Source organism: Carettochelys insculpta, chromosome 15 (assembly GCF_033958435.1).
Source record: "Carettochelys insculpta isolate YL-2023 chromosome 15, ASM3395843v1, whole genome shotgun sequence".
Classification (NCBI taxonomy): Eukaryota; Metazoa; Chordata; order Testudines; family Carettochelyidae; genus Carettochelys; species Carettochelys insculpta.
In genome coordinates, this window is record NC_134151.1 from 19,135,796 (window position 1) to 19,161,042 (window position 25,247).

Here is a 25,247-nt window from a genome sequence, read left to right on the forward strand (position 1 = left end):
AACATCCAGGAACCAAGAACACACACCCTCCTGGTGTGAGTTATTTCCATTTATGTATCCAGCTTTCACACCAATGCACAATCAGTTAATACAACATCTAAGCGCCTCAAAGCTTATGCCCACATAGGAAACAGGATACTATTCTGCCAATAATAGCCTGGGAAACAGTCACACTTGAGTAATGAGATACATGACTACCCCAAGAAGGCCACACAGTCTCACACAAACAGTGCTGTAGGTCGTTTGATAGTATTTAACAATTTGATCCACACAAACTCAAGCAGGTCTGCCATTCTAGATAGTAGAGGGCAATGTTCACATGCACCTTCAGGAAAAGGAAGATGGGTCCAGAGACCTGCTGAGCTACAACAGCGGACAATCATAGAACTGGAAGGAACCTTGAAATATCATCAGATCCAGTCCTCTGCATTCATGGCAGGAGCAAGCACCATTCAGACCATCCCTGATAGGTGCTTGTCTAACCTGCTCTTAAAAAATCTCCAGTGATTTATTCCAGGGTTAACCACCTTGACAGTCAGGAAGTTTTTCCTAATGTCCAACCTAAACATGCCTTGCTGCAATTTAAGCCCATTGCTGCTTGTCCTGTCACCAAAAGTTAAGGATCATACTTTTTCTCCCTTCTTTTTGTAACACCCCTTTCGGTACTTGAAAGCAGTTATGTCCCTTCTCAGTCTTATCTTTTCCAAACTAAAATATATTTATTTCAGTCTTCCCTCATAGATCATGTTTGCTATACATTTAATCATTTTTGTCACTCTTCTCTGTGCTTTTTCCAATTTGTCCAAATCTTTCCTGACATGTAGTACCCACAACTGGACACAATATTCCAGCTGAAGCCTAATCAGTCCAGAGTAGATCAGAATTACTTCTTGTCTTGCTTACAATACATTGTTTGCCTTTTAAAATCCATTGTCCTTATATTGCTGTTCTCCCTCCTACCGTTCCTTAGAATCACAAACTCAATCATTTAATGATCACTTTCACACAAGCTGCTTTCCACTTTCAAATTTTCAACCAGTTCCTCCCTATTTACAAAATCAAATCTAGAACAATCTCCCTCCTGTAGCTTTCTCCACCTTCTGGCAGAGGAATGGTCTTCTTCAGTAGTGCGAAGCACAACACTTAGAAATTATGTTTTATAGTTAGACAACTCATTTTCTGGATGCCAGGCAATCACTACAAACCATTTTTCAAAGCCAGGCATGCCTGTTGACTTGGTTCATTTCTGCCAGGTATCAGAGGGTTGGGGTGAAGGAAGGACAGGTTCCTTTGTAACGATTCCCTTTAAAAACAAAAGACAAAACAAAACCCTCAGACTGAAGTGACCTTGTCTGTCTAGTTCATGTTCCATACGTAGGATTAGATGAATTACGTTTTCCTAGTCTGTCATGTTTCTCCTTTTGGTGAGTAAATCAAACGTGAGGCCATTAAGTTTAATACAAATTGATGCCATTAGCCTCTTGTTTGCTCCAGGCTCAGCATTCTCATTTAAATGTGGCAAGATCTGTAAAATAAAGGAAGTTGGGGCACTGACTTAAACACATCTGACATTTCCTTGAATCCAACACTTCAAGCTCAGAGGCTTTTCTGTAAAAAACAGCACTAAAATCAAATTACCATAGCATGAGCTCTGCTCTTCTGTTTTCTTTTTTGTGTGTTGATGTTAAGAGCTGCAACTCAGATGCTGCTTGACCATTCTGAACAGGAAGATCTGGTTAAGAGCCTGGCCCCTGGAATTCAAGCCATCTTCAGAAGTCTAATATCACTTACACTAGCTTTGGTACCCACTTATTGTTAGTTTGTGATTAGAACAGAGTGACTTTTTTTGGCCATCAGAAATTCAGCAACGAAAATGCATTTTTCAGGGCAACGAAACAATTCACAAATTGAATTTGAATTTGGTAAATAGTTTCAGCTGAAAAACTGTCAAAAAAAAAAAAAAAAGCCAGACAGTTCAGAACTCTTCATCATTTTCAAAAGTAGCTGGACACTGCTTGGAAAAGGTTGATTCAAATGGGCATTAAATTTGTTGCGACTAACCCTCAGAAAACTTTTTTTTTCAGGTTTTTCCTTTCAGTGAGCAAAACAAGCCTAACTTAGCTGCATCTCAAAATAATCTTAATTTGATTTTTTCAATTCAGCCACCTAACCGTTATCAATTATTTACTCAACTCTAACTGTGACAAGACTCAGACAGTCCCATGTGGAAGTAAGGATATCCACCAGCATTATTTAGTGCAGTGGTCTCAAACCTTTTCAACCACAACATCAGTTTCTGAATTTCAGTGCAATCTAATATCAGTCTCAGACCCACATCTCCTTCGCTGCCCCACCTCTTCTCGCAGCCCCCGCTTATTCCGTAAGTGCCGCACTTATTCCATCCCCTTTGCCTTCTCCCTCACTTTCACCAGGTTGGGGCAGGGGTTTGGGATGCAGGGGCTACAGGCTAAGGGCATGGGCTGAGGGGTCAGCGTGGGAGGGGCTTAGAGTTGAGCCTAGGACACAGTGTTGGGATACAAGAGGGGAGTTCAGGATACAGGATCCAACTGGACACCACTTGCTTCAGTCAGCTGCTGGGTTTGGCCCAGTGGAACTAAGGTAGGCTTACTCCCACATTGGCCCTACGCCACTCCCCACAGTGGCCAACATGTCCAGCAGCAACTCCAGGATTGGGAGGGGAGGGGCAGGTGGCTCTGCGCACTGCCCCCTGTCCACAGGCACTGCCCCCACATCTCCCACTGTCTATTGTTCCCTGTTCTTGTCATTGGGAGCTTCAGGGGCAGCGCCTGCAGCCAAGGGCAGCACATGAAGACCCCTCTGCCCCTTTACCCACAGGGTCACAGGAATATGCCAGCTGCTTCCGGAGTGTGGGGGGTTAGTCTACCTCATCCCCACGGTGCTTCCAGACTGTTGGATCCGATTTGGCTGCAGGAGTCACCAGAAGATCAAGCCTGATTTCAGGAGACTCCTGGGCCAACTTAGATGGAAAACAATTAAAAGAATGAATTTTGTTGTATGAGCCACCAGTAAAAATGAAAAGCGTACATATGAATATGGTTTTGTTTTTAAATACCATAGGGATAATTACGCCAGCCATGGTAGGTTTGGCATTTTAGAACTCACCACCCAAATAATTAAATTTAAGCATAAGAGAAATTAAAAATGAAATGCACAGACCAAATAACCAAACAACACACTTTGGAAGAGGTAAAAGTAGTAATAACTACGACACCACAAGTAGGTGTTGGGTTGGGAGGTGAATGTGAAAGAGTGTATTTGTGAGAGTGACGGAGACCTACACACACTATGTGAGTAACAGATTTGCACTGTCCCTTTATGAATGCTGAACATGTTCAGACATAGGGTGCTTGCTAGTAGCTGCTCCTTCCCTCATCCCACACTCTGTGTTCCCTCTCTCTTTGGAGATGGGGTACAGGGATGGGGGAAAGGGCAACCAGATGTCAGCATCACCCTCCTTTACGTTCCTCACCCTACACTGAAAGCAGGAGGCTCCTGAGGGGCAGCTCTAAGGCAGAAGGCAGCAGCAGCACAGCAGTGGGGGGCAGGGGCACCTGAAAGTGCCAACACTTGATGGCCTCCTAGCCAAACCAGTCTGGTACACCCGTCAGAGTCTCCAGACAGCAATGGGCAACCACAAATGGTGAGTGTGATACATAAGTGGCACTTCTTCACCATAGTGGGCCACAGCAGCCCACAGCCAACTGGACTTCCACCTGAAGCCCTGTTGCCTCCCCATCCCTATGTGCCTCTCAAGCACTGGAGCCCTGCACTTCCCTGATCCTCTCCCTCCCTCCGTCCACTCCCTCCCAGCACTTTTGGAGAGTGTGTATCACCGGATTCACCCTTCCCTTCCCCCACCCTCCCAGAGCTCCAAACAGCTGATCTGAGGTGTTCCAGCTCTAGGAAGGAGTTGGGGGGAGTTGGGATGAAGAGCAAATTACATGATTCGCATGGTGCAAAACTGCTGGGAGGGAGAGGCATGGGATGTGTGGGGCTCCAGTGCCCCATTGCATGAGAGGTGTGTGGAGCAGGAGGGGCAGACATGGAGGCCACGAGGAACAGGTGGAGTCTCAGTGGTCTGCATGTGGCCTGCAGGTTGCCCACCACTGCTCCAGGATCTATTAACATATCCTGATTTACTGGTGGGTGATAACTTGTTTAGTGGGCTAGCCAAGACCTAGGTTCCCAGAGCACTCAAAGCTATCTGATTGCACTAGAGAGGAAGGAGTTAGCTGTGCCCTGAAAAGGACTAGAGTACAATTGTCCTCCTCCACTGGCACAGTCAAGGTGCCCTGGAAAGAACTGATTCTCTGAAGAATGCTGCTTCCCAGGGAGCCTCTGGCTACGTCTACACGTGAAGCCTACATCGAAGTAGCCTATTTCGATGTGGCGACATCAAAATAGGCTATTTCAATGAATAACGTCTACACGTCCTCCAGGGCTGCCAACGTCGATGTTCAACATCGACGTTGCGCAGCACCACATCGAAATAGGCGCTGCGAGGGAACGTCTACACGCCACAGTAGCACATATTGAAATAAGGGTGCCAGGCACAGCTGCAGACAGGGTCACAGGGCGGACTCAACAGCCAGCCGCTCCCTTAAAGGGGCCCTCCCAAACACACCTGCACTAAACAGCACAAGATACACAGAGCCGACAACGAGTTGCAGACCCTGTGCATGCAGCATGAATCCCCCGCTGCAGCAGCAGCAGCCAGAAGCCCTGGGCTAAGGGCTGCTGCCCACGGTGACCATAGAGCCCTGCAGGGGCTGGAGAGACAGCGTCTCTCAACCCCCCAGCTGATGGCTGCCATGGAGGACCCCACAATTTCGACGTTGCAGGACGCGGATCGTCTACACAGTCCCTACTTCGACGTTGAACGTCGAAGTAGGGCGCTATTCCGATCCCCTCATGAGGTTAGCGACTTCGACGTCTCGCCGCCTAACGTCGAAGTTAACTTTGAAATAGCGCCCGACGCGTGTAGCCGTGACGGGCGCTATTTCGAAGTTAGTGCCACTACTTCGAAGTAGCATGCACGTGTAGACACAGCTTCTGGAGGCAGTGCAAGCAATGCATCATGGCACAGCATAAAACGAGCAATCTGTCCTTTTAAGAGAAGGCTGTTGATACTGACTCACCAACTCAGTGTCCTCAATTTTTGGTTTTGCTGTTGTAAAGAGATTTCCGATCTCACAACTGACCCAGACTGACACTGCTTAGCTTGTAAGGGCTGTGAAGTTCACAGCACTAGCTGGCTATGATGTGTCTTATTCCTGATAGCTAAACCGATCAGACAATTTCATTCTTGGCCTCCTGCAGCCACCCTTACTGAAAGTACCAAGTACCTACTTTGTAAGCAGTTTGCCCTTCGTAAATCACAGATTCTAGCCCCATATATTTGTCATACACAGATGTGATTGCTGCCATACCATATATATTGTAGGTTCACAGTTTAGCTAGAGCCTTTTGTTCAGGAAGGATAAGATGAGCACGTTACCATTGGTTATCCCACTGAACACTCTCTTACCTTCCCTTCTCTCACAAACCCAGAAAGCCAGAGCAGAACAGTTAACTTGGTTCAAGCTCCCATTCACATTCAGCTGATCACAACGGTCTGGAGCCATAACCTTGGTGGGGCTTACCCTGAACAATCAAAAGCACAGGGATGAAAGAGCGTCAGGATTTCGACTCTAAAAATAAATGGTTTCAGAAATAATGTAGTTATACTAAACCTCATGAAGAGACTCATAACAAACCCATGCAATTTATATTTCAGTTTATCATTTGAGTGTTCAAAGCAGCAAGTAGGACCCCAATATTCATTTGTATGCAGGATTTAGAGTCCTATCTTAGACATGTGTGTCCTCTATACACTTTCTCAGCCCTTCACTTCTCTCTCCTGAGTGACACAATCGCTTTCTTCTTATTTCATTTTCCAGATATCTTATTTATTTCCCAATGACTCCCTGAGCACGCTTCCCCTGGGGATGTTCCCTTACCCCGGTCCTCTTAATTTTATCATTCCAGATATACTTTGCAGCTGCCTCTACCTTAGACTTTAGCTTCCAAAACACTCACTAGATACCAAATTCCACCCTCATTGTGGTGATCCAAAAAGCAGACCTTAGCCAAGACACAATATGAAAGCTGGGATAGCCTATGGACCCACGATCAAGACTAAAGGCAGTCTCCACACTACAAAGGTCATTTTCAGTGGAAGTGACTATCAGCAGTGGACAGCAATCCAAATCACAAGAATATGGCCTTACAACCAGCCATTTCTGTAGCTTCAGCAGCGAGAAACAACATTATGGGCTGTGTGGTCAAGAGTTGTGCTTCCCTAGGTGCGCCCCACATTTCAGATGACAGCTGTGCGGTATGCTGCAGGAGATGGTGCAGTGAGTGGAAAGAGGGTAAGCATGTGGTCTCAGATAAATCCATGGTCCCCAGCACAGGGACGGCAATTGTAATTGGCCACTGTGTGGGAGGAAGGCTCCTCAACCTGAATTATCAAGGACAGTACATTATCTCTCAGACTTTTAGGTGGTCCCGCTGCTGGGCCTACTCTTCAGGTGATGTTGGAACTCAGCTCATATGGGACACATGCAAAAAACCACTTCATAACAGAGCTAATAGAAATTTCACACTGGAGAGCAATATTCAAATGCGCAACCAACTGCCACCGAAAATCAGTGGTGGACAGCAACCTACATGGCATATGTGCCTTTCCAAACCACCCTGCAGATCCCAGTGGTGTAAACTTCGTTTCTTTCAAGTCAATGGAGTTATGACAATTTACATCAGCTGAGGATCTGGCCTTTGATGTGAAGTGTTTTTAAAATCCCACTGGATGTGTATTCTGCTTAACCACATCTCTACAAAATCAGCAAGGCTGTCTTACAAAATATGTTGATTCTTCCTGCTTGATATTTCCACATCATTTTGGAAGGTACCCAATGAGAAAATCCAAACAGGTTTCTGTAACACAGAGGTCACCCAGGCCTGCAAGTAAGAAGCACACTTATGTTAGAGAACTGAGGTATATGAGGAAGGATATATACCTTATATATACATATAAATATATATATATTTGTAACCTATCCTTTAAATCCACTTTGGTACCAAATGACTGGAAGACGGCCAATATAACACCAATATTTAAAAAAGGCTCTAGAGGAGATCCTGGCAATTATATATATATTATTATATATATATATAAATATATATATATATAATTATAAATATATATATATATATATATAAGGTACCCAATGAGAAAATCCAAACAGGTTTCTGTAACACAGAGGTCACCCAGGCCTGCAAGTAAGAAGCACACTTTTGTTAGAGAACTGAGGTATATGAGGAAGGATATATACCTTATATATATATATAAATATATATATATTTGTAACCTATCCTTTAAATCCACTTTGGTACCAAATGACTGGAAGACAGCCAATATAACACCAATATTTAAAAAAGGCTCTAGAGGAGATCCTGGCAATTATAGACCGATAAGTTTAACATCAGTACCAGGCAAATTAGTAGAAACACTAGTAAAGAGTAAAATTGCAAGGCACATAGAAGAGCACGAATTGTTGGGCAAAAGTCAGCATGGTTTCTGCAGAGGGAAGTCGTGTCTAACTAATCTATTAGAATTCTTTGAAGGGGTTAATAAACATGCGGACAAGGGGCACCCAGTGGACATAATATACCTAGATTTCCAGAAAGCCTTTGATACAGTCCCACACCAAAGGCTTTTATGTAAATTAGGTGGTCATGGGATAGGAGGAAAGATCCTTTCATGGATCGGGAATTGGTTAAAAGACAGAAAACAAAGGGTGGGAATAAATGGTAAATTTTCACAATGGAGGAGGGTAACTAGTGGTGTTCCCCAGGGGTCAGTCCTGGGACCGATCCTGTTCAACTTGTTCATCAATGATCTAGAAAATGAGGTAAGCAGTGAGGTGGCAAAGTTTGCAGATGACACCAAGTTGTTCAGGACAGTCAAAAGCAAAAGGGATTGTGAAGAACTACAAAAAGATCTCAGCAAACTGAGTGATTGGGCAGCAAAATGGCAAATGAAATTTAATGTGGGTAAGTGTAAGGTAATGCATGTTGGAAAAAATAACCCAAATTACACATACTACATGATGGGGTCAAATTTAGCTACGACAGATCAGGAAAGGGATCTTGGAGTTATAGTGGATAGTTCTCTGAAGACATCCACGCAGTGTGCAGCGGCAGTTAGTAAGGCAAATAGGATGTTAGGAATTATTAAAAAAAGGATCGATAATAAGACAAAAGAGATCATACTTCCCCTATATAAAACTATGGTACGCCCACATCTTGAGTACTGCGTGCAGATGTGGTCTCCTCACCTCAAAAAAGATATATTGGCATTAGAAAAGGTTCAGAAAAGGGCGACTAAGATGATTAGGGGCTTGGAAAGGGTCCCATATGGGGAGAGGCTAGAGAGACTGGGACTTTTCAGTTTGGAAAAGAGGCGATTGAGGGGCGATATGATAGAGGTATATAAAATCATGAATGGTGTGGAGAAAGTGAATATAGAAAAATTATTTACCTTTTCCCATAATACAAGAACTAGGGGACACCAAATGAAATTGATGGGTAGTACGTTCAAAACTAATAAAAGGAAATTTTTCTTCACACAGCGCACAGTCAACCTGTGGAACTCCTTGCCCGAGGAGGCTGTGAAGGCCAGGACTCTATTAGGGTTTAAAAAAGAGCTTGATAAATTTTTGCAGGTTAGGTCCATAAATGGCTATTAGCCAGGGATAAAGTATGGTGCCCTAGCCATCAGAACAAGGGCAGGAGATGGATGGCAGGAGATAAATCACTTGATCATTGTCTTCTGTTCTCCTTCTCTGGGGCACCTGGCATTGGCCACCGTCGGCAGATGGGATGCTGGGCTCGATGGACCTTTGGTCTGACCCAGTATGGCCATTCTTATGTTCTTATGTTCTTATGATATGCCCACTGACAGATAAATAGGAGAGATTTATTTGATGAATTCTTGGGCAGAATTTTCAGTTGTTAACATTTGTCCTAGTACTAGTGTTGGCATCTAATTATCCAAACCATCTAAACAACTCTTGAATTTTGAGAAGACCTCAAAATCAAATCAGGATCTGAATTTGTCACATAGCTCTTCTCTTTTAAGTACACTGAACATTCCTCTAGCATAAGATTTTTCAGAAAAGGGGTGGCTACAGCAAAGAGCTGATATGACAGCAGTGACATTAACACTCGTAAAATTTACTACTGCAGCTGGTTAAGAGATGTTTTTAGGCAAACTGAAAAGGCTGTAGACAAGCCATTCACTGTAGTAACTAATCGTTTTGTATGAAAGCCTTTTCACACTACACTTGGTTTATTATGAGCTTTTTGCATGTGCTGCACAATGTGTTTTACAGCTGAAAAGAATGACCTTGGCTGTTAGACAATGTAGGTGAAATATTGGGAACTGATGAGTCTGGGAGTTTTGTCTGAATCACAGAAAGCCTGGATAAGAGTTATAAGGCTCCAAGAACAGAAGAATGAGCAATACTTGTGAGGAGATTTTATTCTCTAACAACACACAACAGCAACATTTTCTATGTATATTACATTGCTGTGCTGCAGCAGTACTATAGAAACAGCCGCTACCAGTACAGTACAGTGCAGCATTATCTATTATACAACTACCAGCTGATGTGTTCGTGCTAAGGTGTGATGGATAGAGAAGGGGGAGTGCAGGACACTGGGATGGTAACAGGGAGATTTTTTTTTAATTAGCTTGCCCCATAAGGCTATGTAACTGGGTTGGGTATGCATACCTGATTCAATCCTGGAACAGGTAGCATCTGATTATATTGACTGGTTTTGTTCTCAGTTACGCTACTGTAAATCAGGAGTAACTGCAATGAGTATTGTGTAAAACTTTAAGTGAAACCTGGCTCAGTGTATTTCTACCAGTAGATGCAGTTATAAAAACCATTTGATGCTGTATGCCCGTACTATAAACAGACTAGTAATCATGCTCCAGCCAGGCACACAACGCATAACAGGGAGATATCACCCTTTCAGGCATGAAAAGCACTCCAGCTAGGTTTAGAGAACTGTTTTGGAGTTAAAACTGGGAAACCTCACTTTCACAGATATATTCAAAAGACCATCAATGTTTGGATTACAAGTAGGAAAACTGGAATTTTTCTTACATTGCAATTCCCAAAGCCCATTTCTGAAATTAAGCCAACTCAGTAATATTTTGCTCCTACAAACTCAAACAGCATGAAACTGTGACAATATTTACACAACTTTGCACACCCTGGATCATCAATAATTATTCATTGAAGCTTGGCTTGCAGAATACAGCTCAGTTGGTAGCTCTTGCTCTAGTGGAGCCAGAGTAAATCAGATCTGCTGTGCCAACAGGTATGAAAGTTTGGCTTTCCCTGTAAGCCAGGCACCGGCACCAGGCAGCTTTCAAGACACACAGGGAGCTGCTCTCTGAAATTGCAAGGTGACATTTGTCAATCAATAACCCCGTTTTCAAAATAGTACAAACAAACACTTTACCTTTTCTTCTATGCTATCCAGAAACAGTAGGTCAGTGCCATTGTACGCGGTGCAGAAATTCTTAGCTTGCAGCCAAGCCAAACGATTAGTCTCTTCTATGTAATAACAGCTGCTGTTCCAGTACCACCACCCAGGGTACTCCGGGCATTTCCTACTGATCACTCCTGGGGAACAAATAGCTGCATTTTAAACAACTGGAACATTCCTCAGAATCTCGCTTTTAGAAACAATAGCCAAAGACTTTTGCTAAAGAAGTGTCTTTATTCAGCACAGTGAAACCTGGCTTTAGCGGCCATTACTGACTCCCACAAAATTAACTGCTTCTTTGCATAAAGTTTAATTGTTCTCACCACATGCCTATTCCCAAAATTCTCAGAGGTTAATGCAAGTCTTTCCATTGGCTTCAAATGAACTTTGGATCAGGCCCTGAATTTGGAATGCTGTGAGATGGTCTCTCAAGATTGGAAGTAGCCTATAAAGCAAATACCCCTTGGAAAAAGATCAATTCACTGAAACCTCTATAGATTTCAGTGAACCAGTATCTTTACATTACATTGCTATGCACTGGAAATGTACAATACAAAAATAGAAGGAATCGGTACCATCTAGTGTTTAGCTCCATGGTCTGGATGCTATTCCTGGGTTTATCATATCATGCTTTTTTGTGAGACACCAAACTTGTGACTCTCTTAATCTCTGCATGCTTCTGTTTACCATTGTATAGCATGAAGATATTAATGCTTATCTTGTGCACATGGTACAGGTTAACTGATGAGCATCAAGTTTTATCAGCAAGAGCATCACTTCATGAGGGTTGGGGAAGCAGCAGCTGTGCTTGCTAGGATGCCGCTTGCTCTTCTTCCCATTCTCTTGGCTATCAGGGAGTGAGGGGAAAGTACGCAGCTTGTGTGAATGCCTCTCGGGAGAGGGCAGGGAGGTAAGTGATGCAATACGTACTTTTCCCTCACTCCCCGATAGTAAGAGGATCCAGAAGAGGAGAAAGCAGCATCCTGGTATGCATGGCAACTTCCCAACCCCCATTGTCCCAAAATGGCACCCTTCATTATCAGACCCTCTGAGAGGTTGCACAGAAGTACAAAGGATTATTCAGAACACACTGAAGCTGAGGACACGAGCTGCAATGTCACATGACATTCAAATGCTATGTTGTTAATATACAATTCACATGGGTTGGAATGCTGCCAATCAGAGCAAGTCTTGCTGCACAGTATGGCATGAAACACAGCAATGAAAGAAGGTTTTAGATACATTTTCTCCTGGGTTTGTCCCCAAGAGAAACTGCAAAATTACTCAATGCCTAGCACAATGATTAACAGACTTAGGAAATCACAAATGTTATGTTTGACAGATATACACAGCCAACATGCTTATAACCAAATCAGAAGGAAAATTAAATTTTCTGCTATGTCCTCTGCCCAGCATCGATTTTTTGGATTTTACATCAGAATGCTGGGAGGGAGAGTAAAGTCTATAAGCTCTGTTACACTCTTTGCCAGCAGCTGTCTTTTCATTAACATGAAATCAATCAAAATGCTTTTTCCACTGCGTTTTATGTCATATACCTTTCTGACATTGCTGTGTCACGTATTCCTGAGAACACTGTAAATTCTCTGCACATTCTCCAGTGAAGGGGCTGCAGTTCTCAATTCGATGGCACGTGCAACTGCCTTGGCAGTCAGGACCATAGTACCCTGGGGCACAAGCTGCAGAAACAGACAGTGAAGACAGACTTAGGATTTGTTGACATGACACAGCTCTTAGAGACATGGCTGTGTCAATATAGCCATGTCACTAAAAGTCAGGGAGTGTAGCAGCTCTGTTGTAAACATAATACTTCCACACTCAACAAGCAGTATTCGTGTTGTCCACAGGAGAGCTCCCTTGCTGACAACATTCTGTTCACATTGGCATTTGCAAACTTTTGAGAGAGGAGAGGGTTAGCACCTCTGAATGACAAAAGTTTTGTTTTTTATTTGCCAGCCTAAAAAAGTACAATGGAGGCAAGCATCCAAATCAAAACAATTAGTGACTCAAAACTAAACATGTATACACACTTCGTTTACATAGAAAGGGTACAAATTATCATTGAAACCACAGCATAGTACACAAGGGAATCCAGTATAAAACTCCTACTCATGAATTTAGTAAAGACAAGTTACTCACCGTAGTAACGGTGGTTCTTTGAGATGTGTCCCCGTGGGTGCTCCACAATAGGTGTCGGGCTTGCCCAGCGCCGCAGATCGGATCTTCCAAGCAGTTTCTGCCGGACCGCGCATGCGCCGGCGCGCGCCGCTCCCTTGCGCGCTCCTGGCCATGTGCGCGATCCGGTCCCCGCCAGTTCCTCGACCAACCGCCTCGGGTGCCCCTGCAAAACACTAACAGAGATCCGAAGCGGGGAGCATGGGCGGGTAATGGAGCACCCACGGGGACACATCTCGAAGAACCACCGTTACTACGGTGAGTAACTTGTCTTTCTTCTTCGAGTGTCCCCGTGGGTGCTCCACAATAGGTGACTACCCAGCAGTAACCCAAGATAGGAGGTGGGTAATCGGATTATGTGCAGCTTGCCCCCGAGAGGACCGCTGCAGAGAGACGGGTATCCTCTTGGAATACCCTGTGAAGGGTGTAATGTTTGGCGAAGGTGTCGTAGGATGACCAGGTCGCCGCTCTGCAAATGTCTTTTAACGCAACGCCCTTGAAAAAGGCTGTTGATGCCGCCACCGCCCTAGTGGAATGAGCCCTGGGAGTGGCCGATAAAGGAGTCTTTTTGAGCTCATAGCACATTTTTATGCAGGATACAATGTGCTTTGAGATTCTCTGCGAGGAGAGACCTTCTCCTTTCGATTTGGGAGCGAGGGAGACTAGGAGTCTATCCGTTTTCCGGAAGGACTTGGTCCTGTCTACATAGAAGGCTAGCGCCCTCCTCACGTCCAGGAGGTGTAGGCGCGCCTCTTCGTTGGAGTTATGAGGCTTTGGATAAAACGAGGGTAGAACAATAGGTTCGTTAATGTGAAACTCGGAAGAAACTTTGGGAACAAAGGCTGGATGCAGCCGTATGGTTACCGCCTCCTTGGAAAAAACAGTGCAGGGTGGCGTTGCCATGACTGCCGCGAGCTCGCTCACCCTACGAGCTGACGTAATTGCAAGAAGAAAGGTCGTCTTTATTGTAAGGAGGCGGAGGGGAACCGTGGCCAAGGGCTCAAACGGTGGTCCCATTAGCGTGGTAAGCACCAGGTCCAAGTTCCACGAAGGTGGAATCGGTTTCCGAGGGGGGTATAGGTTTACCAACCCTTTGAGGAACCTGGTAACCATAGGGTGGGCGAACACCGTGTGCCCTTCCTCCTCATGTCTGAACGCCGAGATGGCGGCAAGGTGGACCTTCAACGAGGATAGCGAGAGTCCTCCTCTCTTGAGGTCCAGTAAATACTCTAGTATTGTAGGTATAGGCACCAAAAGGGGGGCCAGCTGTTTGGTAGAACACCAAGCCGTGAAGCGAGTCCATTTTTGCTTGTAGGTCTTCCTGGTGGAAGTCCTCCTGCTACTTTCTAGGACTTACTGTACTTCCACTGTGCATGTGCTCTCTAGGGAGCTGAGCCATGGATTAACCACGCTTGCAGTCACAGGCTTTGGGGGTGCGGGTGCACTATGGACCCCCGGGCTTGCGTGAGCAGATACGGCGCCACCGGAAGAGGCATCGGTGGACGGTCCGACATGCGCAGGAGTAGGGGGAACCATTGTTGTCGATCCCACGCTGGGACTATCAGGATCATCCGGGCCCTTTCCCTCCTGGCTTTCTGCAAGACTTTGTGGATCAGCACTGCGGGAGGAAACGCATAAAGCAGGGGGCCCCTCCACGGGATCGCGAACGCGTCCCCCAGGGACCCCCATCCCAGTCCTGCCCTGGAGCAGAATCGTGGGCATTTCTTGTTGTGCTGAGTGGCAAACAGGTCTATTTGGGGAAAACCCCATGCGTGGAAAATCGGCCGTAGCAGATCGGGACGGATCTGCCACTCGTGTCTGAGTGCAAAACGCCTGCTCAGCTGGTCTGCCTTCACGTTGTGCGCACCCGGCAAGTATGAGGCTTTCAAGATTATATTGTTGGCGATGCACCAGTTCCATAAGCTGATTGCTTCCGCGCATAAGGCACGGGATCGAGCTCCTCCTTGCCTGTTTATATAAAACATGGTGGAGGTATTGTCTGTACTGATCCCGACGACTTTGCCTTGTATGCGGTCTCGAAAGTGTCTGCAGGCGTTGAACACTGCTCTGAGCTCCAGTATATTTATGTGTAGTGACTGTTCCGTGGGTGACCACAGTCCTTGAGTCACCTCTTCGCCCATGTGCGCTCCCCACCCTATGAGGGAGGCATCTGTAGTGATAAAAACCGATATTTGCGGCTGGTGGAAGGATACCCCTGTTAGCAGGTTCCTGGGGTTTACCCACCATTGTAGGGATTTGCGCACTCCGGCTGTGGGCGACACCACCCTGTGAACGGTGTGTACTGCCAGTTTGTATACACTTGCCAGCCAGTGCTGCATGCTGCGCATGTGTAACCTGGCGTTCTGTACTACGAACGTCGCCGCTGCCATGTGGCCCAGCAGCTGCAAGCACGTCAAGATCGGCACTGTAGGGCTGAAGGTGATGACCTGCACGAGGGAACCGATGGCCCGAAAGCGAGTCTCTGGTAGGTATATTCTCGCTGTAACCGAGTTTATACGAGCCCCTATGAACTCTATGTCCTGTGTGGGGTCTATTTTTGATTTTGCCAGATTGATAACCAGGCCGAATGAAGAGAACGTGTTTGCTGTGACGCGTATCATGCGCAGAACCTCCCCCTTCGAGGCCCCTTTGAGCAGGCAGTCGTCCAGATATGGGAAAATAAATACCCCGTCTGTGCAGGTAGGCTGACACCACTGCCAAGGTCTTGGTGAAGACTCTGGGGGCCGAGGAGAGGCCAAACGGTAGGACCTTGTATTGGAAGTGTTCGTTGCCTACCATGAACCGGAGGAATCGCCGGTGAGCCGGATGGATAGTTATGTGGAAGTACGCATCTTGTAAATCGAGGGCTGCGAACCAGTCTCCATCGTCTAGTGCTGTAAGGATGGAGGCGATTGTGGTCATCCGAAAACGTTGCTTGCGCAGGTACCTGTTGAGGCCGCGAAGGTCTAAGATGGGCCTCCAGCCTCCTGTCTTTTTCTGCGTGAGGAAGTACCTGGAGTAGAACCCTTTCCCTTGCAGTTGCTCCGGCACTCTTTCCACCGCCCCTATGAGCATGAGATGGTCCACCTCCTGCCTGAGCCTCGCTACATGGGAGGCCTCCTGGAGGTGGGGCTTGGGTGGAGGTCGTGACGGTGGGAGCGACTGGAAGGGGATGGCGTACCCCGTGGCTATGATCTCCAGCACCCATTTGTCTGTGGTGATCCTTTGCCACTGGTCGTAGAACGGTCGGAGGCGATGGTGGAATAGTTGCTTCGGATGACCTTGTGCGATGGTAGTGATGGCACAGCCCTGGATCTGTATGTCAAACTTGTGGCCTTTGGCCCCGCCCCGAGGACGCACGGCTCTGTTGTGAACGTCGCCTGGGAGTTCTGTACTGCTGGTGCTGTTGATGTCGCCCTTGCTCGTAACCCCTGTGGTACTGGGGGCACTGTTGCTGGTACTGGTACCGTCTTTGTTGAGGGTAGTACCTTTTCTTTGTGTATGGAGGGGTGTAAATCCCCAGCGTCCTGAGTGTGGCTCTTGAGTCTTTACTTGAATGAAGGACCGAGTCGGTTGATTCAGCGAACAGCTTCTGCGAGTCGAAGGGAAGGTCAACTATCTTCGCCTGCAGATCCCTCGGTATACCCGAGGTCTGGAGCCAAGACTCCCTTCGCATCACCACTGCCGTTGCTGTGGAACATGCTGCTGTGTCCGCAACGTCCAGGGCGATCTGAACTCCCGTCCTCGAGGCCGTGTAGCCTTCTTGCACTATGGCCTTGAGCACCGGCTTTTTGTCCTCTGGAAGCGAGTCCATGAGGGAGGTTAACCTGGAATAGTTGTCGAAATTATGGTTCGCTAAGTGCGCTGCGTAATTTGCCATGCGCAGCATTAAAGTGGAGGAGGAGTAGACCTTTCTGCCGAACAGCTCTAGCTTCTTGGCATCTTTGTCTGTTCCCCCTGTCTTGAATTGAGATGTCTTTGATCTTTGTTGCGACGACTCCACCACCAAGGAATTTGGCTGTGGGTGGCTGAACAGGAACTCCATGCCCTTCGCCGGCACGAAATATTTCTTGTCCGCTCTCTTTTGGACAGGCGGAATAGTCGCAGGGGTCTGCCATATCGTAGTGGCGGACTCTAAGATCGCTTCATCAAGCGGTATTGCTACTCTGGAGGAGGCCGGAGGTCTCAAATTTTTGAGGAGCTTATGGTGTTTCTCTTGCACCTCTGCTGTTTGGATGCCTTGCGTGAAGGCCACCCTCTTAAACAGCTCCTGAAACTGTTTGAGATCGTCCGGAGGATGGACGTCCCCCGGGGCCGTAGCCTCGTCCGGGGAGGAGAGCGAGGAACCGCTGGGATACGTCTCTCTGGACCCTTCCGGTTCCTGCTGTTGATGGTACACCCTCTCGCTAGAGGTTTGGGAGGGAAAGTCTCGGGGTTCCATAGCCAGTCCCCCCTGAGATGCTTGAGTCTCTGTCCCCGGTCGCAATTGCCCTCGGGGGTACGGGATCGTCTGTGGGGATCTTTCCCTAGTAGATTGCCGATGGTGTCTATGCCCCGCGTGGTAGGGGCGACCATGGCAGTATAGGCACTGTTCTTGGGAGGGTGACCTAGACCACTCCCTTGGTGCATACCCTCTGCGTCTGGGGGAGGGAGATCGTCGAGACACTGGAGAGAGCGATTTTGCATAATAGTCCAGCGGTTCAAACCCCAGGAAGGGTGAAGGTGGTTCCAGCCAGGGTGAGGCTGGTTGCAAAAATGGAGAAGGGGGCTCCGGGTAGGCTAGGGGGGACCCCTGCCTTCTGGTTGGAGTCTGCAGCATAAGCGGAGGGCTGTGAGAGAGCAGCTCCACAGCCCTGTCCGGAGAGGGGCTGCGATGCCTCCTCTTGTGTGCAGCCTTCCCCCTCCCTGGAGGAGGTAACTCCGCCCCCTGACGCACGGGGGATGCCGGCCCCGTCCGCACCGTGCTAGGCACACTCGAAGGCGGTGCCGCACATGCGGTGTCCCTCGGTGCCTGCAGGCTGTGTGCCTGCGCGCTCTGCACCGCCGGTTCCCCGGGGGTCGGTGCCGGTGCCTGCGGTGCCGCCGGTACCGGCGCTTGTTTAGCCGCCGCCCTGCCTGCGGTGCGGGGCGGCTGGCTGATTATCGGAGGCTGAGCCGCTTCCACGTGGCTCTCCGTGCCGCCGCCGATCAGCTGTTGCTGCGGCTGGGGGCTGCTCGCTCCTCCCGTCCCGCTCGCTGTTGCTGCCGGCAGGGATCGGGCTGGGGAGGCTTTCCTCCGTTTTTGCGCTGATGGGGTGAGGGAGGCAGCTTTCCTTTTATGGGCCCCGGAAGGTCCCTCCTGCTGCGGCCGCTCCAGCACGTCTGGCTGGAGGGCCTTGTCAAAAAGCAGCATTTCAAGCCGCATCTCCCTGTCTCTCCTTGCTCTGGCTGTTAGTTTAGCACAGAAGGAGCATTTCTGTGCAACGTGGGACTCCCCAAGGCACCTTATGCATAGACTGTGCCCATCGGACGCTGGCATCGCCTCTCGGCAGGACTCACATTTTTTAAATCCTGAAGAAGACATTGTTGGTGAGTCTTTCAGGTGTTAAACGGGTACTTAGCACCTTCTCTGTGCTGTTTTCCCCCTCCGATGGCCTGCCGCAGCAGGAGGGCTGATGGCCCTATGCTCCTGGCCTCCGGCGCTTGTTACTGGGACTGGTGAAGCTGTCCCGCTTGTAGTTTGCTTTTGTTTTTTTTGTTTTGTTTTTTTTTGTAAAAATAACAACCGGCTAACTTGCAGTAGCCTAAGTACTTGAAAGAACTTTAAAAGAAACAGTTAAGTCGTTGAATACGCTACTTGGCCTTAGCCTAGTTGGATTCCGTCTGCAGCCGACGGCGGTTGAGAGGAACTGGCGGGGACCGGATCGCGCACATGGCCAGGAGCGCGCAAGGGAGCGGCGCGCGCTGGCGCATGCGCGGTCCGGCAGAAACTGCTTGGAAGATCCGATCTGCGGCGCCGGGCAAGCCCGACACCTATTGTGGAGCACCCACAGGGACACTCGAAGAAGAAGTAGAAGATACAGGATAGGGAACCCAGGTGTACCACACTTAGGCTGTGTATATACTCTCAAGTTCTTTTAAAAGAATTTTCAAAAGAAGGGGTCTCTTTTGAAAGATCCTGTGGCACATCTACACACAAAGGCTGCTTCTACATAGGCCACTTCCTTTGGACTTCACATGCTAATACACAGAACAAAAGATGCCAATAAGGCGCCGATGCAAATTCCCCATGCCTCATTAGCATAACATCACGTGATTTGGAGTCCGGAAGACTGTTCTTCCGGACTCCAAAACGCCATACAGAAGTGCAGGAAAAAGGGGCCTCTGGAAGAAGGACTTCCTTCTGGAAGCCCCCCCAGGGCCACGCTTCTACACAGAGTTTGGAATCCAGAAGAATGGTCTTCCGGACTCCAAATCACGTGACATTATGCTAATGAGAAGCAGGGAATTTGCATCCACGCCTCATTAGCGCCTTTCGCTCTGTGTATTAGCATGCCATTCGGAAGTGGCCTGTGTAGAAACAGCCAAAGTGTTCTTTTGAAAGTAAATCAAAAGAATGCGGTGCACCTTTTGAAATCGCTCTTCCCTTCCCGTTTCAGGAAGCACTTCCCCTTTCAAACCTTCTTTTGAAAGAAAACATGTATAGACACTGTGATAGTGATTATTTACAGCCATTTGGAAAGCCTAAACAATTGAGTGAGTTTTGCAGTTCTTACAGGACAGCAGCATTGCTTGTGTTAGCAGAGAGCAGATTCCTGGACATTTCCCCACCCACCAAGATGAACAAAGCACTTGGAGCAGAGAGGACACTCTGCAGGCCCTTTTGTCAACAGACCAGTCGTCCTGGGTCCTGATTTTTTGATCCCTGGCCCATTCTTTTGAAACAGCAGGGGCAATGCAGACACTTGCTTTCGAAAGAGCAGATCGCTCCTTTGATTCGCCTTTTTGTGTGTGGACACACTATTTCAAAACAAGTCTTTTCAGAAGAGATCTTACAGAACGGCTTCTTTTGGAAGATCTCTGTAGTGTAGACGTAGCCTTAATGTGTACCTAGAATAGTTCTCTCCAGGCTTATTTCATATCTCAAGATACGCAATTCCCTATCTAATGAAATAACCCTAAACCCTGTTTCTTGCTAATAAAATACATTTACAGTCAGAGATTAAAGGGACACAGTCAAGGCTAGAAAATCTTGCCATTACAGAAGTATGTGATCATATATGTCCATGAATATGCCACCCCAACAGGTCCTCTCTGCTCCAAGTGCCTTGTTCATCTTGGTGGGTGGGGAAATGTCCAGGAATCTGCTCTCTGCTAACACAAGCAATGCTGCTATCCTATAAGAACTGCAAAACTCACTCAATTGTTTTGGCTTTCCAAATGGCTGTAAATAATCACTATCACAGAGGTGTAAAGAGAACTTTACATTTCAGAAAACAAGCAGTCCTGTAGCACTTTAAAGACTAACAACATAATTTACTAGGTGATGAGCTTTCTTGAGACAAACCCACTTCTTCAGATCTGGAGAATCCTGATAAATGATAACTGAGACAGAGAGAATTTCAAAGAAAGACAGAAAAAATGAAATAAAAACTGACAAATCAGCTAGATAGCACAGAAGGAGGGGGCGGAGAAAAATGGTTTATGCAAGTCTCTAAGTTAGGTGGGTTGTGTGGGGTCACTACAAATATCACAGGTGAGGAAAAGGTCCTTGCAATGTGTAAGGTAATTTATATCTTTGAGTCTGAGGTGGTAAGTATTAAACTTGAAAATAAATTCCAATGCAGTTGTCTGTCCCATGAAAGCTTGTTGCCTACTAAATTTTATTTTTAGTCTTTAAGGTGCTTACAGGACTGGGTTTTTTTTGTTTTGTGAAGATACAGACTAATGTGGCTACCACTCCGAAACTATTCACCATGCAAGACACTGCATTTAGCTGTTTAGAGTGGAAATCCATCAACTACATGAAAACACTCGCACAGGTCCAGACATCCATCATCTTCCTCTCGACATGCAAAAAGATGGGCATCATACCCAAGAGACTGAAAGTGAAAAAACCCATTACAATCAACATACTATACCGATTACACTGAGAGACTGTACCAAACATTCTCAAAGAAACCAAGGAACCACCTCATCAGTATCCTGTACAACAGACACAGGAGGATCAAGAATGACCTCTCAGACCTTGAAACTCTCATCAATAAACAAACTTTCACACAATATGCCAGGTTGTGGGACTTTTATAATACAAGACAAAAACATCTATAACACATACTACTTCTCCCTACAAAAGAGAGAGAATAATAAACTGCCTGAACTACTTCATACCACGAGACACTACAACTGTGACAACCTCAACTCACCAGATAATACTGCTAACCTACTCAGCTACAAATTTAACCCAGCAGAAGAGTCTGTCTTATCCCCAGGTCTTTCCTTCTGCCCCACCACTCGCACAAACTTGATACAACTTTGTGGTGACCTTAAAGCCTTTTTTCACTGTGTGTGTCTGAGGGAATACTTCCAACACACCAATGAATACCAAGATGACTCACTAGATCTGTCTACCAACACCAAAAGAAGAATTCTATGTGGACTCCCCCCAGTGGTCATAATGACAGTCTGAGTTTCCATATTTAATGTTTCTGCAACCATGCAAAGGTTGACACTGTGCACAAACACCACCAAGGCTGTGTCTACACTACAAAAATAACTTCAAAGTTCCTTACTTCAAAGTACAAATTCAAAGCTGAACATCTAAACACATCCTATGTCAAAGTTAAACTTCGAAGTAGGGCACTACTCCATTCCCAGGAATGGAGTAAGGACTTCAAAGTTGGGAAAATGTATGTAGACTCTCTGCTGGCTACTTCGAAGTAGTACCTAACTTCAAAGTTAGTTCCTAGTGTACACCCACCCCAAGTGAAACAATCTCAGCCATGTTGAATGCAATGCTGTCCAGAATCTCCAAAATAACTCTGTTATAATCAAACCATCTCACAAACAGGGTGCTGTAGTCATCATGAATAAGTCAGACTATGAACAGGAGGCAGCTAGACAACTCTCCAACACCACATTTTACAGACCTCTTTCCTTTGATCTTACTGAAGAATACTAAAAGAAACTACTCCATCTGCTTAAGAAACTCCCTATGTCTACTTGGGACCAAATTTACATGGACATGCCTTCAGAGCCCCAGACAGGATTATTCTATTTGCTAACCAAAATCCAAAAACCTGGAAACACTGGATGCCCTATCATTTCAGGTTTTGGCACCCTTACTACAGGACTATCCTGCTATGTGAACTTCCTTCTTAAACCCTATGCTGCCAGTGCTCTTAAGCTGTCTCTGAAATATGACTGACCTCGAGAGGAAACTGAAGAACATCCAAAATCTTCCTGAAAATACCATCCTTGCCACCTTGGATGTAGAAGCTCTTTACATCAATATTTCACATGAAGATGGACTACAAGCCATCAGGAACACTATCCCAGATGTTACCATGGCACATCTGGTGGCTGAGCTATGTACCTTTGTCCTTACACACAACTATTTCTTATCTGGGAACAATTTATACCTCTGTCATGTATATTGGACAAACTGGACAATCACTTTGCCAAAGAATGAATGGATATAAATAAAACATTAGGAATCTGAATACACATAAACGTAAGGGAGCATTTCAGTTCAGCAGGTCATAATATCCAACACTTAATGGTGTGCATTTTAAAACAAAGTATCAGAGAGGTAGCCAAGTTAGTCTGTATCTTCAAAAACAGCAAGAAGTCCTGTGGCACCTTATAAACTAACAGATATTTTGGAGCATAAGCTTTCATGGGTAAAGCCTTTACTGAGACTCCCTCATTAAATCCTCCTCTGAAACACCCTAACTCACGCATATGATGCAGTGGGTCTTTGCCCACGAAGGCTTATGCTCCAAAATATCTGTTGGTCTGTAAGGTGCCACAGGACTTCTTGTTGATTTTAAAACAAAGAGACTTTAACATCATATTACAGAGAAAGACATCTGAATTGGAACCTTTGATATTTGCAGTGACCCCAGGCATCCCATTTAACAGACACTTGCAGAAACATTTTAATTCCCCCTTCCTACCCTTCCTTCTGTCCTACCTAGCTGATTTGCCAGTTTTTATTCAATTGTTTTCTCTTTCTTTTAAAATCTCTTTGTCCCAGTTATCAGGATTCTCCAGATCTAAAGAAGTGGTTCTATCCCCCCACCCCCGAAAGCTCATCACTTAATAAATTATATTGTTATTCTTCCAGGTGCTACAGGACTGTTTTCTTTGTTTTGTGAAGATACAGACTAACACAACTACTGCTCTGAGGCTATTTACATTTCAGGGCATTCCTATTCATCTTTGAAATTACAGTAGTGACATGTATTGTTTTTCTAACTTTCTAGTGACATAGGTTTGGTAACTCTCCTCAGGGCAAGTTAAACATTTGCAGCCAAATTTTTCCCAATGAAGTGTGCACTTCCAACATTGTGGTTCCAAGAGGGCTCTTGCAAAAAGTACCTCTCCTGTGATCTGAGAATGAGACACAGTTAATGTACACCACCCACAAGAGACGTGTTTCAATACTCTGGCATACATGATTTCAAATATGAAGTGTTTTCATCTCCTAGGGCTCCATTAACGAGTAGAAGTTGGGTTGCAAATATAGTTCTGTACTCTCCTTTGATCATACCAACTCCATTGCAAATGCTGCGTTGGAATCTACAGAGCTGGAGGGCTTCCCATAAAGACTGCTGTGTGGAATTCGATGTGTAAGTGCCAGCCAGGTAATACTGTCGGAACACCTGGAAATCCACAATTCCTAGAACACAAACATTATGTGTTTGGAGCAGAGACTGAGGGTGTTTTTTTACACTTCTATTTAATTTTTGAGAGGACAAAGCCACGTGTCAACCGGAAGCCTAAAACCAAAATCACAAGATTGATAGACTGACATGCCACATGAAGCAAAGATAACTTAAATTCTAAACCAGAGAATGACTCCTATCTACAACAGCATTAAACAAAATCACTGCCCTTACTTACAATATAAATCCAGACTAACTCCACTAACTTGTAACTGAGAACAAAATTTGACCTTTAACATAAGTGAAGAGATTCTCTGGTGTGTTCTCTATGATCTTCTTTGAAACAGTGGCTATCAAGGACAGCGAGATCTCTGACAGACAACAGGTGAGGCCAGAGTGTTCCTGGCCCCCATTTGGATACACGAGCAGAAGAGAGATGACTTCTTTCCTACTTACGTGCCCAGCAGAAGGCCCAGGATTATTTGTAGTCTGTACTTCACATGCAATCGCTGTCCCATCCATCATCTAACTTGGCAGCTGACTATCATGTCCAAACACAATTAAATATTGTAATACAGACACACATTGAGAATCCTTGTTCATTCCTAATATAAGACAGCTGTGTGTATATTCTGATTACCTTCTTCTTTTCTCTTGCAAATCCACCCAGCTTTTCGAAAGCAGCCAACAGCTGACAAAGAACCTTTGGGTGCATTAAGCTGCACACAGCACTTAGAACCAACAACCCATTTTCTTATGGACAACCTTGAGGAAACAAAAGTATACGTTACACAGTTTTCCCACCAATCTGCACTTCACCCTTAAAAGCACTATCACCAGGTTTAGCCTTACCATTTCCTTTGAGCTGCTATTGCTGAAGTCATGACATATATGACTTTACACTATATGAAATTAATGCTATGGATGACAGAGCTGTTGGAAGCAGGAATGGCTCGACCACAAAGGTAACATACTTGAGAGGCCAAAAGTCAGGGCAGGAATAAGTCCAGTAACTATTTGTCTAGAAGGCTGTGAGCTAGTAGAAGACAGGCATTTGCCAGTTTAAGACAGCAGAACTTGTAGAGCCACGCCTCAGCAGAAAGTTTAGTCAAGTACATTATGTATTTGAAATATGTATTCTATATTTAGAGAGTCTGTCTATTTGATCAAGAACTCCTCAAACGGTAAGAGGCAGGACCATCAAATTTTGCATATAGCTTCCTCTGAACATCTCTTAACGCAATGTAAGGATTTGGTTGTGCCAGGAAAATGGAAAGAAAAGACACAAATCACCAAATCAAGCACAAACCTCAAAACTGACACCACTGAGCTAATTTTGAAAAAGGCTGAACCAAAATAAGCCAGATAAATACTACGAATCTAGAAAAGGACTGGTTCTCAATAAAAGTGACAGAAAAGAGAAAACAGAGGAATTTGGAGCAATGCTGTGTTTTGGCACAGTTAAATCAATGTTTAAGATTTGAAAAGCAGAAGAAAATATGACTGCAAATTAAATTGACTATAGACCTTTTTTGT

At 45.8% G+C, this 25,247-nt stretch overlaps 1 protein-coding gene across 1 annotated transcript in view; it reads right to left on the minus strand.

The window, feature by feature from the left end:
* The window catches only part of LOC142021373 (uncharacterized), a 42,870-nt gene extending 18,402 nt beyond the window's left edge, over positions 1 to 24,468 (minus strand). The window contains exons 1-5 of the mRNA XM_075010083.1: positions 24,352 to 24,468; positions 23,501 to 23,725; positions 12,207 to 12,347; positions 6,944 to 7,044; positions 5,570 to 5,685 (exon numbers count right to left, since the gene is read on the minus strand). Of these exons, the coding sequence (XP_074866184.1) occupies positions 5,570 to 5,666 (97 nt within the window). The 5' untranslated portion in view covers positions 5,667 to 5,685; positions 6,944 to 7,044; positions 12,207 to 12,347; positions 23,501 to 23,725; positions 24,352 to 24,468. The remainder of the gene's footprint in view (positions 1 to 5,569; positions 5,686 to 6,943; positions 7,045 to 12,206; positions 12,348 to 23,500; positions 23,726 to 24,351) is intronic.
* Between the last annotated feature and the right edge of the window lie 779 nt (positions 24,469 to 25,247).